We start from the raw sequence: 15,549 nt of genomic DNA on the forward strand, positions 1-15,549 counted from the left end.
TAATATTAGGACTTTATGTAATATTAGGACTTTAGGTAATATTAAGACTTTATGTAATATTAGGACTTTATGTAATATTAGGACTTTAGGTAATATTAGGACTTTATGTAATATTAGGACTTTATGTAATATTAGGACTTGACTCCCATGACAACTTTGGCTTTTTTCAACTTTTTCTTTGTTTTGTTGGTACGTAACAATATTACAAACTTTTTTCTTTAATGTTTGAACTTTATGGTAGTAAAATGACTATTTTTTTAACTCAGAAAAACATGAGCATATTTTGATGAAACTTTTGGCAAATGTCAGAAGTGGGATCAATAATTGATCAGATTTTGGGCCTGAACCAAATCATTTGCGTTAACGAGCCTTCCCTTCCGTGTGGGAATGAATGCTAGCAGCCTGCATCCACACAGACAGAGAGAGTGGATGACTGACAAGAGGGTTCACTCTGTTTCCTTCCTTCTGCTATTTATGGCTCAAAAAGTTATCGGCAGATTTTCATCCAACTTTCCGGAAATGTCCAAAAACGGATAAGGAACAAATGATTACATTTTGGGGCTGATCCGGATCCCCGTCTGAAGTCTTGAATGTATTCTGGTGAAAATATGACTTTAATCCCATAATATTATGACTTTCTTCTCTTAATATTTGGACATCATTCTTGCAAGATGACAGTTGTTTAGTGACACAAGCTTGGAACAGCCCTGCTGGGATTCTTAATATGTAAAACTGCATTTCAAATGTGTTTACTAACTGGGACATTTTGGAGCAGTGGTCCCCAAACTATGACCCGCGGGCAGGATATGACCCGCTAGCGGCCCGTGGGAAGTCACAAATAAAAAATTTATAAATATATATTTATTTATTTTTTCAAGCATTCCTTTCTAGCCCATCCATCAATACCTTTTCTACCGCTTCTTACTCTCAGGGTCCCCAACACGCTCAGGCAAATCATATTGTCTAAAAATGCTTTTTCTCATCGATAACATGACATCATTGCGCTCGGGGGGCCGGGCTTTATATGCATACACACACACACATATATATATATATATATATATATATATATATATATATATATATATATATATATATACATATATATATGTATATATATATATATATATACATATATATACATATATATACACATATACATATATACATACACATATACATATATACATACACATATACATATATACATACACATATACATACATATATACACATATACATACATATATATACATATATATACACATATACATATATACATACACATATACATACCGGTACATATATACACATATACATACATATATATACATATATATACACATATACATATATACATACACATATACATATATACATACACATATACATACATATATATACATATATATACACAAATATATATACATATATACATATATATATATATATATATATATATACATATATATATATACATATATATACACAAATATATATACATATATATACATATATACATATATATACATATATATATACTTATATACATACATATATATATATATATATATATATATATATATATATATATATACATATATACATACATATATACATACATATATATATATACATATATATATATATATATATATATATACATATATATATATATATATATATATATATATATATATATATATATATATATATATATATATATATATATATATATATATATATATATATATATATATATATATGGGATAGGCTCCAGCACCCCCCGCGATCACGTAAGGGACAAGTGGTAGAAAATGGATGGATGGATATATATATATATATATATATATATATATATATATATATATATATATATATATATATATATATATATATATATATATATATATATATATATATGTTGATTATTTGCTGCTTATCGCCACTTTGCTAACATTACAAGACGTACAGTCGGGAAGGGATTCGTATGGCCACATTCCTGGGTGGATCTCGTGTGAGAGGAAGGGCGGTGTTTAATCATTTTACAATGCAGTCTGCTAAAAATGATGGATAGCGCCACTCCACATAGCAACTGACGCTGGGGTCAAACTTGGAATTACCACAAAACCCATTTTAAGGTATACAACACTCCACTGTAGTCTGGCGGCCAAAGTGGATGCTTCCGATTGGAGTGGATAGTTCCAATTTGTCACGTTTCATGTGTCAGGTAAACCGTGACAAATGGGGGGGGCCGTACGAATCCCCTTATACTGTAAACTAGTGAGATTAGGACCAACTTCCTGACGTTCTTCCTCCCACCCTTGGTGTACTTTGGTGATGGTTGCATGGGGCTGGCTAAATATCAACATCAATATGAATAATTCCTCTGATAGTAGGCAAACAAACACAATGCATCGCATGGCTTATTCTGCACAAAAGAAATATCCCACCATTACGATAAAAGACTTAATTAGTGATTGCTCTGCGGCCACACCTCTGCAGAGGAGCAACAAAGGAAGACTTAAAAGAGCTTCAAACAGCGACACACACACACACACACACACACACACACACACACACACACACACACACACACACACACACACACACACACACACACACACACACACACACACACACACACACACACACACACCACTAGAGCTTGACAAATGAGAAAACAAAAGGCACCACACACGTATAGACAAAAGTCCCCAGTCCCACAATGCATTGCTTCACCGTGGTGAGTCACAAAAGGCACAGAGCCATCTGGTAAAGGGGGTACAGGGTCATCTGGTAAAGGGGGTACAGGGTCATCTGGTAAAGGGGGTATGGGGTCATCTGGTAAAGGGGGTACGGGGTCATCTGGTAAAGGGGGTACGGGGTCATCTGGTAAAGGGGGTACGGGGTCATCTGGTAAAGGGGGTACGGGGTCATCTCGTAAAGGGGGTACGGGGACCCCAACGGCCCCGCCAGCGTCCGCGCGTCTCCCTCATTTTCTTTTTTCCGACAGAAATGGAAAAAAAACAAATGGAATAAAGTGTCTCGCTTCCTTCCTGCGGAGTTCCTACTGAGCGTGGATTACTAATAGTGAGCGAGCGCTCCGTTAAAAGATGGCTTTTTCCACACAAAACAATGGTGCCACACTCAAAGATTGAAGGGGGAGAGCGGCCCGCGGTGGTGGAGGGTGGTACTGCAAGCATTCTGCATATACCGCATGCATGACTGCATGGGGTGTTGTTGACTTCCTGCTACACCGTCTACAGTTGCTGTGTGATCAACATTTCAAGGTCTGTACTGTCATCTTGCTTCTCCACTCATGTGTCTTCGGCTTGTGAAGAAGAATCCTCCTCCTCCTCCTCCTCCTCCTCTACAGGACTGCTGTCAGAAAGTCTCTCCTTTTTGGAGTCCTCGCCTTTAAGCTCCTCCTCCTGCTCCTCCTCCTCCATGGCCACCTCTTCGTCCTCCTCCTCTATGATGTCCTCCTGCTCCTCCGCCAGGACCTCCTCCTCCTTGCTTCCCTGGCCTTGGCTGCGGTCGCCCTCCTCCACGTGGTTGGGGCAGGCCTTGGCGTGGTCCCGGTCCCCCTGCTGGTCCTCCAGGGTGAGCTGGAACTGGAACTTGTCCGTGCAGGCGTTGAGATCCTTGTCCTGGCCCACGGGGGGAGGCGAGGGGCTCTGCGGGATGGTGCTCTGGTACCAGTCCCTGTTGTCCTCCAGGGTGTCCAAGATGTCCTGGGCGTCGGGGTGCACCAGGTCCCCCCAAGTCTCCCACAGAGGGTGGACGATGTAGTCGATGAAGCCCACCTGCACCAGGTGAAGAGAGATGGAAATGAGGACTTTGGCACATTTGGACTTTATTCTATTTTTTATTTTTTTTACCCAAAATAACATTATTGTTTTTAAAATAATACAAAAATGTGCACAAAAAGTTTGCAAAGTTACTACACTTTTTTTTTGTTTTTGATTAAAAAAATACACATTTGTTTGTTTTTTACGTCTTTTTAAAACGGCATTTGTTTTTAGTAAAATTACAAGTTTAAAAAAAGCCTACATTTATTTTAAGCAATCATTATTCTTTGAATTTTTGATGTTCTTTTTAATAATAAATAAAAGGACTCCTTTTAGTCAACATTGTTGTCAAAGCAACTTTCTTGTGATGGTATACTTTTTCTATTTCATACATGCTTTTCTTTCAATTTGACTCTGAATACTTCAAATGACACCTTTCAGTCTCACAACATTTTACCACGACTATATGTTTTTTTCCAAAAATAACCTCATTGTTTTTTTTTTGTTTTTTTTTTAATTTTTTTTTTTATAATGTCCTGCCCAGCTTCTCGGGCAAATCATATAGCAGATGTAGATGATCATATAGTAGATGTAGATGATCATATAGCAGATGTAGATGATCATATAGCAGATGTAGATGATCATATAGCAGATGTAGATGATCATATAGCAGATGTAGATGATCATATAGCAGATGTAGATGATCATATAGCAGATGTAGATGATCATATAGCAGATGTAGATGATCATATAGCAGATGTAGATGATCATATAGTAGATGTAGATGATCATATAGCAGATGTAGATGATCATATAGCAGATGTAGATGATCATATAGCAGATGTAGATGATCATATAGCAGATGTAGATGATCATATAGTAGATGTAGATGATCATATAGCAGATGTAGATGATCATATAGCAGATGTAGATGATCATATAGCAGATGTAGATGATCATATAGCAGATGTAGATGATCATATAGCAGATGTAGATGATCATATAGCAGATGTAGATGATCATATAGCAGATGTAGATGATCATATAGCAGATGTAGATGATCATATAGTAGATGTAGATGATCATATAGCAGATGTAGATGATCATATAGCAGATGTAGATGATCATATAGCAGATGTAGATGATCATATAGCAGATGTAGATGATCATATAGCAGATGTAGATGATCATATAGTAGATGTAGATGATCATATAGCAGATGTAGATGATCATATAGTAGATGTAGATGATCATATAGCAGATGTAGATGATCATATAGCAGATGTAGATGATCATATAGTAGATGTAGATGATCATATAGCAGATGTAGATGATCATATAGTAGATGTAGATGATCATATAGTAGATGTAGATGATCATATAGCAGATGTAGATGATCATATAGTAGATGTAGATGATCATATAGCAGATGTAGATGATCATATAGCAGATGTAGATGATCATATAGTAGATGTAGATGATCATATAGCAGATGTAGATGATCATATAGTAGATGTAGATGATCATATAGTAGATGTAGATGATCATATAGCAGATGTAGATGATCATATAGTAGATGTAGATGATCATATAGTAGATGTAGATGATCATATAGTAGATGTAGATGATCATATAGTAGATGTAGATGATCATATAGTAGATGTAGATGATCATATAGTAGATGTAGATGATCATATAGTAGATGTAGATGATCATATAGTAGATGTAGATGATCATATAGTAGATGTAGATGATCATATAGCAGATGTAGATGATCATATAGTAGATGTAGATGATCATATAGCAGATGTAGATGATCATATAGTAGATGTAGATGATCATATAGTAGATGTAGATGATCATATAGCAGATGTAGATGATCATATAGTAGATGTAGATGATCATATAGCAGATGTAGATGATCATATAGCAGATGTAGATGATCATATAGTAGATGTAGATGATCATATAGCAGATGTAGATGATCATATAGCAGATGTAGATGATCATATAGTAGATGTAGATGTAGATGCCCATATCGGCTGTTCAGATTGACTTTACAAAAGAGAAGTGTAGGATACTTCTCTTGTTGCCTTACTTGTATTTTGACTTTATTAAATGTATTTATATTATCATTTGGTGCAGCCGGGCCGGAGCAGGAGGGGATAGAAAGAGAGAAAAAGGAAGACAGAGGGGGAAATTGTGGGGACAAGAGGGGGATTAGACAGAGAGACAAAAACAACAACAGAAAACACAACAACAACAACAACAACAGAGCAACATCAGCAAATAGGACATGTACAAATATGATGGTAAAAGTAATAGCAAATAAGCAGTTAGCGAAAATTTAAAAAAAAAAAATACAGAAATGACAATGAGCATTATTACACTAAAAATGGAGCAATATGAATACCAATAGAAATAGTGCTATTGATAATAAACAATACCAGTACTTTACCTTTATTATCAACAATACAATTGTTCAAATGCAACAATACATATACGTCATGATAACTTGAGATACGAAAGAATGCAGAAAAATGGAGGGGAAGAAAGAGAAGCAACCTTAACCTTGTAGATTGTTATAGTAACAATAGGTTAAGCTTTGTCAGAGTGCCATGTGTTATACCCAGTTTACCCTAGGGCAACAACGTTAATATATGTTTGATGAAACGTGATTATGTGCATGAGTGTATGTGTGCATATGTACTTGTATATGTACAGTATGTGTATGTGTGGTTGTACAGTGAATGTATATGTACAGTATGTATATGTGTGTACAGCGAATGTATATGTACAGTATGTGTATACAGTATGTGTGTTTGAACAGTGAATGTATATGTACAGTATGTGTAAATGTGTGTTTGTACAGTGAATGTATATGTACAGTATGTGAATGTGTGTGTTTGTACAGTGAATGTATATGTACAGTATGTGTATATGTATGTTTTTACAGTGAATGTATATGTACAGTATGTGTATACAGTATGTTTGTATAATGAATGTGCGTGTGGATGTACGAACTTTGAGTGTGTAAATATGTACTGTATTTATTTGTATATGTATGTGGGAGCGTAGGTACCTACGTATGTGTGTGTATGTGTGTGAGTATATGTGAATTTGCATGTACAATACATTTGACTCCCAGTGTGTGCGGGAGCCAGAGTACGGCCCCAGCCTCCCCGAGAACCCATCTCACAAACAGTAGGTGTGGTGCCCAGGGAACCAGGGGCCACCGCCCCCACGCAGCCAAGCCGGACAGCGACAGGAACCCCAGAGCCTGGCCCACCGTGCCGCCCACAAGGGCCAGCAGCAGGCCGCAGACAGACGCACCCGGCAGAGGACAAGGCACGGGAAAAACAGGGGGCAGCCAGACCCCAAGCCAGCGAGAGACCACACCCCACACGGACAGAAAGGCGGGACGCCCCGCCCGAGGGGCCCGGAGACCCCCCGCAACCGGACGGGAAGACCGCCCCCGCCCCACCGGCAACAGGGCCCCCACGACCCCCCCCCCCCCACCCCCGGAGAGCGCGGCGTGGCCAGCCCACGGCCACCCCACCCAAGCCGGCCGCCACAGGACCACCCAGCACGGGGCCACAGGAACCACCCACCCCACCCGCAGGGACCCCAACGATGGAGATGGAACAACCAGCAACCGCCCCGCCGAGTCCCCCCCCCTGAGGTAGGGGAATAAATAAATAAAAAATAAATACATAATAATAATAACATTAATAAAATATATTTAAAAAAAAAAAAAAAAAGGAAAAAAAAAAAAAAGGAAAATAAATAAATAAATAAATAAATAAAAATACAAATTCGTTTGTTTTTTTTTCCATTGCAATTTATCTCCCAAATCGACTTTTTAAAACAACATTTTTTTTAGTAAAATACTAGTTAAAAAAACGGAACTTTTTATTTTATTTTAATAAATAAAATGACTCCTTTTAGTCAACATTATTGTAATACATTTTCTAACAATGCAAAACAACTTTTTTATAACACATATCTTTTTTTTATTGTTTCTTTTTTACTTTTAGTGATTAAAATGACGTTCACTCTTATAATATTTTAAAAATGTGTCTAAAAAATATATTTTTTGGGGGGGGGGTACATTTTAAAATGGCAACTTCAACCTTGTAAGATTATAATAAATAAAAAATGTTTGATAAAATAATGTCTTTAAATTTCTAGTTTGTCTTACTTTGAATTATTTAAATGACACAATTTATTATCGTACATTTTTCAAAAAATAGCTTCTAATAAAAAAACAAGTTTATTTCATACATTCCTTTATTTACATTTGAGTTTGTATGACTGAATAATGAAAATGACACCTTTTAGTCTCATAACATTTGAACAGGACTACATTTTCTTGTGACACATTTTGTCTAAAGAGTTTGCTTTTTGAAACTTTATTCTTGTAACGCTCTCTCAATCTCAGCCTCATTTTAATATACTTTTAATAAAACTTATAAATTGTTGCCAACAAATATGACCTGTTTTTGCTGACACTTCCAGTTATGTTCAAGTTTGAGTTTTTAAGACCTTTTTTTTTTTAGTTTTTTTTAAATTCCGACTTTATTTTTGGAACATTCTGACTTTTTAGTGTTATTTTTTAAGGGATAAGAGGACCTCTGGTCGTTCTGAACTCCTGTTTCCATGCATTGAGCAGCAGTGTATTTAAAAAAACAATGTTAACGTACCTGCGTGCAGTTCAACTAATACAATTGAATAGTATAATAGTATCCACACACACACACACACACACACACACACACACACACACACACACACACACACACACACACACACACACACACACACACACACACACACACACACACACACACACACACACACACACACACACACACACACACACACACACACACACACACACACACACACACACACACACACACACACACACACACACAGGGGAGGGTGTATGTAGAGTATGCAGTGTGTATGATGAAGATGAGCTTGTTTACCTGACTCTTCTCCACAGAGGCGGTGTGCTTGTCACACATGGGACTAATCTCCATCCCTCGCTCCCTCTCCTTGTCTCCTTGCCTGAAGAACTCCTCCATGATTCTCTCCGTCCACTGGCGGTAGACAGCCAGGGGCTTGGTGGGGTTGCTGAGGTCTGCACAATGCACCATGTTCCTCAGCACCTGCACACACACTTGCTTTTACAATTGGCAGCTTTATCTTGCTTTACAGCACACCTGGGCAAAATAGGGCTCGCGTTATGATTTTTAAACTGGCCCGCCGGACCTTCTACATCATTTTTGTACACCTTTAACATCCAAAGTGTGTTTGCCATCAGGATGAGCAGTCATGTTTTTAAATGAGCGTAAGTCTTCAACTGTAGAAAGTATTTCAATGGTTGAAATCTGCACTTTTGAGTGTTGTAGGAGTTATTCCAGTAATGTAGGTGACAGCAGCTCAGACCAGGACTAAGCAGAGTGTTTACAGAGACAAACACATGTGTCACAAACACATTTTTACCTGATAATATATCATATTGTAGCTGTTTATTACACTTGTTTGTTTGTTTGTTACATTTTTGTTGTGTTTTGCTGGATTGTAAAAGATACACAACTATGGAGGAGCTGCTCTGAGAAGTAAAAGATGTTGTTGATATTCACTGTTTTATTGTTCATAGTTAATATTGTAAATCCCACTTTCTTTATTTTCATGTACATTTTGGGTGTCCCATTCAGTAAAATTCGGCAAACAAAGATTCCTAATTAGTCTGCTAAAAGTAGCTAAAATAAGACAAATAGTAGCTAAAGAAGAGAAACTATCTTCTTTCTTTTAGCTACTATTTATCTTCTTTAGCTACTATTTATCTTATTTTAGCTACTGTTTCTCTTCATGTAGCTACTATTTATTTTAATTTCATTACTGTTTCTCTTCTCTTACCTTCTTTTAGCTACTATGTCTCTTCTTTTAGCTATTACTTCTCTTCATTTAGCTACTATTTCACTTAATTTAACTACTGTTTCTTGTATTTAACTACTATTTCTCTTATTTTGTATCTCCGTATAGCTACTATTTCGCTTCTTCTAGCAATTTTTTGCTACTATTTATTTTATTTCAGCTACTTTTGGCTATGTCTCTTCTTTTAGCTTGTAGCTATAAGGAGCTAAATGAAGAGACGTAGTAGCTAAAAGAAGAGGCATAGTAGCAAACAGAAGGTAAGAGAAGAGAAATAGTAGCTAAATGAAGAGAAACAGTAGCTAAATGAAGAGTAACAGTAGCTAAATGAAGAGTAACAGTAGCTAAATGAAGAGAAACAGTAGCTAAAAGAAGAGAAATAGCAGCTAAACGATAAATAGTATCTAAAAGAGAAATAGGAGCTAAGAGGAGAAATAGTAGCTAAAAGAGAAATAGGAGCTAAAAGAGGAGAGATAGTAGCTAAAAGAAGAGAAATAGTAACTAAATGAAGAGAAAGAGTAGCTAATGAAGAGAAGTAGTAGCTAAGAGAAGATACATAGTAGCTAAAAGAGAAATAGGAGCTAAAAGAAGAGAAATGGTAGCTATAAGAAGCTAAATGAAGAGAAGTAGTAGCTAAATTAAGAGGAAGAGTAGCTAAATGAAGAGACGTAGTAGCTAAAAGAAGAGGCATAGTAGCAAACAGAAGGTAAGAGAAGAGAAATAGTAGCTAAATGGAGAGAAATAGTAGCTAAAGAAGAGAAACTATCTTCTTTTGGCTACTATTTATCTTCTTTAGCTACTATTTATCATTATTTAGCTACTGTTTCTCTTCATGTAGCTACTATTTATTTTAATTTCATTACTGTTTCTCTTCTCTTACCTTCTTTTAGCTACTATGTCTCTTCTTTTAGCTATTACTTCTCTTCATTTAGCTACTCTTTCACTTAATTTAACTACTGTTTCTTGTATTTAACTACTATTTCTCTTATTTTGTATCTCCGTATAGCTACTATTTCGCTTCTTATAGCAATTTTTTGCTACTATTTATTTTATTTCAGCTACTTTTGGCTACTATGTCTCTTCTTTTAGCTTGTAGCTATAAGGAGCTAAATGAAGAGAAGTAGTAGCCAAATTAAGAGGAAGAGTAGCTAAATGAAGAGACGTAGTAGCTAACAGAAGAGGCATAGTAGCAAACAGAAGGTAAGAGAAGAGAAATAGTAGCTAAATGGAGAGAAATGGTAGCTAAATGAAGAGAAACAGTAGCTAAAAGAAGAGAAATATCAGCTAAAAGAAGATAAATAGTAGTTAAAAGATAAATATGAGCTAAAAGAGGAGAAATAGTAGCTAAAAGAAGAGAAATAGTAACTAAATGAAGAGAAAGAGTAGCTGATGAAGAGAAGTAGTAGCTAAGAGAAGATACATAGTAGCTAAAAGAGAAATAGGAGCTAAAAGAAGAGAAATGGTAGCTATAAAAAGCTAAATGAAGAGAAGTAGTAGCTAAATTAAGAGGGAGAGTAGCTAAATGAAGAGACGTAGTAGCTAAAAGAAGAGGCATAGTAGCAAACAGAAGGTAAGAGAAGAGAAATAGTAGCTAAATGGAGAGAAATGGTAGCTAAATGAAGAGAAACACTAGCTAAAAGAAGAGAAATAGTAGCTAAAAGAGAAATAGGAGCTAAAAGAGGAGAGATAGTAGCTAAAAGAAGAGAAATAGTAACTAAATGAAGAGAAAGAGTAGCTAATGAAGAGAAGTAGTAGCTAAGAGAAGATACATAGTAGCTAAAAAAGAAATAGGAGCTAAAAGAGGAGAAATGGTAGCTATAAGAAGCTAAATGAAGAGAAGTAGTAGCTAAATTAAGAGGAAGAGTAGCTAAATGAAGAGAAGTAGTAGCTAAATTAAGAGGAAGAGTAGCTAAATGAAGAGAAGTAGTAGCTAAATTAAGAGGAAGAGTAGCTAAATGAAGAGACGTAGTAGCTAAAAGAAGAGGCATAGTAGCAAACAGAAGGTAAGAGAAGAGAAATAGTAGCTAAATGGAGAGAAATGGTAGTTAAATGAAGAAAAACACTAGCTAAAAGAAGAGAAATAGCAGCTAAAGGAAGAGAAATAGCAGCTAAAGGAAGAGAAATAGCAGCTAAAGAAGATAACTAGTAGCTAAAAGATGAGACATAGGAGCTAAAGAAGAGAACTAGTAGCTAACAGAAGAGACATAGTAGCCAAAAGTAGCTGAAAAAAAATAGTAGCTAAAAATTGCTAGAAGAAGCTAAATAGTAGCTATACGGAGATACAAAATAAGAGAAATAGTAGCTAAAATACAAGAAACAGTAGCTAAATTAAGAGAAAGAGTAGCTGAATGAAGAGAAGTAGTAGCTAAAAGAAGAGACATAGTAGCTAAAAGAAGGTAAGAGAAGAGAAACAGTATCTAAAATAAGAGAAATAGTTGCTAAAGAAGATAAATAGTAGCTAGAAGAAGATAAATAGTTTCTCTTCTTTAGCTACTATTTCTCTTATTTTAGCTACTTTTAGCTAGGGATTAATAAAGTACTTCTGAATCTGAATCTTCCGCAGCACGCCAACAACATTAACCGATGAGGTGAAGTGTATTTTATATTTTAGTCCTAATCATTGTAGCAACTTTTAAAGTATTTTGTGATGTCCAACTTAGTGCACCACAGTGCTAGTGACTTGATTGATTGATTGATTGAGACTTTTATTTGTAGATTGCACAGTGAAGTACATATTCCGTACAATGGACCACTAAATGGTAACACCCCAATAAGTTTTTCAACTTGTTTAAGTCGGGGTCCACTTAAATTGATTCATGATACAGATATATACTATCAGATGTATACTATCATCATAATACAGTCATCACACAAGTTAATCATCAGAGTATATACATTGAATTATTTACAGTAGGGGGGTTAGGTTTGGTTGATATCAACACTTCAGTCATCAACAATTGAGAACAGAGAAATGGACATTGAAATTGAAACAGTGTAGGTCTGACTTGGTAGGAGAGAGAGAGAGAGAGAGAGAGAGAGAGAGAGAGAGAGAGAGAGAGAGAGAGAGAGAGAGAGAGAGAGAGAGAGAGAGATCAGAAGGCATAAGAAAAAGAAAAAGTATCTACATTTGATTGTTTACATTTGATTATTAGCAATCCGGGGAGGGTGTTAGTTTAGGGTTGTAGTTGCCTGGAGGTGAACTTTTATTGCGGTTTTGAAGGAGGATAGAGATGCCCTTTCTTTTATACCTGTTGGGAGTGCATTCCACATTGATGTGGCATAGAAAGAGAATGAGTTAAGACCTTTGTTAGTTCGGAATCTGGGTTTAACGTGGTTAGTGGAGCTCCCCCTGGTGTTGTGGTTATGGCGGTCATTTACGTTAAGGAAGTAGTTTGACATGTACTTCGGTATCAGGGAGGTGTAGTGGATTTTATAGACTAGGCTCAGTGCAAGTTGTTTAACTCTGTCCTCCACCCTGAGCCAGCCCACTTTGGAGAAGTGGGTAGGAGTGAGGTGTGATCTGGGGTGGAGGTCTAGAAGTAACCTGACTAGCTTGTTCTGAGATGTTTGGAGTTTAGATTTGAGGGTTTTGGAGGTGCTAGGGTACCAGGAGGTGCATGCGTAATGGAAAAAGGGTTGAACGAGAGTTCCCACCAGAATCCTCTTTTGTTGACCAGAGAGGAGATTCTGTAGAGGAATCTCGTTGGTTGGTTGACCTTTTTGATGACCTTGGTTGCCATTTTATCACAGGAAAGATTAGCCTCTAGAATGGAACCTAGGTAGGTGACCTCATCTTTCCTGGTGATAACAATGTCACCCACTTTTATAGTGAAGTCACTGACTTTCTTAAGGTTGATGTGGGACCCAAACAGGATGGATTCAGTTTTACCCAAGTGTATGGATAGCTTGTTGTCAGCGAGCCAGGTGCAAGTTCTACACAGTTCAGCACTGAGGATTTTCTCCACCTGTGACTTGTCCTTGTCTGATACCAGCAGGGCAGAGTCATCCGCAAACAACAACAATTCACAGTCGCATGCTGATGACATGTCGTTTATGTATATTAGGAACAGTAAAGGTCCCAATATACTGCCTTGGGGGACTTGGGTTACTTGTTTGCTAACATGCAGTACGGGTTACTTGTTTGCTAACATGCAGTACTGGTTACTTGTTTGCCAACATGCAGTACAGGTTACTTGTTTGCTAACATGCAGTGCTGGTTACTTGTTTGCCAACATGCAGTACTGGTTACTTGTTTGCTAACATGCAGTACTGGTTACTTGTTTGCCAACATGCAGTACTGGTTACTTGTTTGCCAACATGCAGTACTGGTTACTTGTTTGCCAACATGCAGTACTGGTTACTTGTTTGCTAACATGCAGTACTGGTTACTTGTTTGCCAACATGCAGTACTGGTTACTTGTTTGCTAACATGCAGTACTGGTTACTTGTTTGCTAACATGCAGTACTGGTTACTTGTTTGCCAACATGCAGTACTGGTTACTTGTTTGCTAACATGCAGTACTGGTTACTTGTTTGCTAACATGCAGTACTGGTTACTTGTTTGCCAACATGCAGTACTGGTTACTTGTTTGCTAACATGCAGTACTGGTTACTTGTTTGCTAACATGCAGTACTGGTTACTTGTTTGCTAACATGCAGTACTGGTTACTTGTTTGCCAACATGCAGTACTGGTTACTTGTTTGCTAACATGCAGTACTGGTTACTTGTTTGCCAACATGCAGTACAGGTTACTTGTTTGCTAACATGCAGTACAAGTTACTTGTTTGCTAACATGCAGTACTGGTTACTTGTTTGCCAACATGCAGTACTGGTTACTTGTTTGCTAACATGCAGTACTGGTTACTTGTTTGCTAACATGCAGTACTGGTAAGGCCTCATATTGTGTTTAAACTTTTACTGAAATATGGATTTGTGTTGAGGCTGGAACCAATTATTCATGTTTACATTGTTTCTTATGGGGAAATTTGCTTCAATTTACAAATTCTAGTTTTTCAAATTCTAGATGTTTCCTCCTCATCTCACCTGTATCCGATCTGTGTAGTGGTCTAGCAGCAGAACCCCCGAGCTGGTCACCTTCTTGGTCTCAACCATGGTCTTGAGGTCTGCCAGCAGGCTCATGTGTTTGGACATGTCCGTGGCCAGAACCTGCAGTCGGCATTGAGGGTAAATGAGAAGTTGAGGTCCAACTCACCATGTCAATGACCAGTTTCAGTTCATTGAGGGTAAATGAGAAGCTGAGGTCTAATAAGAGTCCAACTCACCATGTCAATGACCAGTTTCAGTTCATTGAGGGTAAATGAGAAGTTGAGGTCCAACTCACCATGTCAATGACCAGTTTCAGTTCATTGAGGGTAAATGAGAAGTTGAGGTCCAACTCACCATGTCAATGACCAGTTTCAGTTCATTGAGGGTAAATGAGAAGTTGAGGTCCAACTCACCATGTCAATGACCAGTTTCAGTTCATTGAGGGTAAATGAGAAGTTGAGGTCCAACTCACCATGTCAATGACCAGTTTCAGTTCATTGAGGGTAAATGAGAAGTTGAGGTCCAACTCACCAGGTCAATGACCAGTTTCCTCAAGCTTTGTCTCTGCCTCTTGCTGAGGTTCTGGAAGATGTCACAGTTGTCCTCGTGGAGCAGCTTGAAGCCCACAGCCAGGTGGTGGTTCTCCAGCACCGACTCGTCGTTGTACATCAGGGCGAGTTCTGAGTCTGCAAACAGGCACAGAATTACCAGGATCATGAGTGTAAAATCATGTGATTTGCTCCAGCCAATCAGTGAAGATTACAA

At 37.3% G+C, this 15,549-nt stretch overlaps 1 protein-coding gene across 3 annotated transcripts in view; it reads right to left on the minus strand.

Annotated features, from left to right (window-relative positions):
- Positions 1-1,913: 1,913 nt before the first annotated feature.
- pde4a (phosphodiesterase 4A, cAMP-specific) overlaps positions 1,914-15,549 on the minus strand; it is a 174,142-nt gene continuing 160,506 nt past the window's right edge. For all 3 annotated transcript variants that reach the window (XM_062049831.1, XM_062049832.1, XM_062049833.1), the window contains 4 exons: positions 15,316-15,470; positions 14,782-14,904; positions 8,786-8,968; positions 1,914-3,809 (listed from right to left, as the gene is read on the minus strand). In XM_062049831.1, coding sequence (XP_061905815.1) covers positions 3,321-3,809; positions 8,786-8,968; positions 14,782-14,904; positions 15,316-15,470 — 950 coding nt within the window. In that variant the 3' untranslated portion in view covers positions 1,914-3,320. The remainder of the gene's footprint in view (positions 3,810-8,785; positions 8,969-14,781; positions 14,905-15,315; positions 15,471-15,549) is intronic.

Source organism: Entelurus aequoreus, linkage group LG06, assembly GCF_033978785.1.
Source record: "Entelurus aequoreus isolate RoL-2023_Sb linkage group LG06, RoL_Eaeq_v1.1, whole genome shotgun sequence".
NCBI classification, from domain to species: Eukaryota; Metazoa; Chordata; class Actinopteri; order Syngnathiformes; family Syngnathidae; genus Entelurus; species Entelurus aequoreus.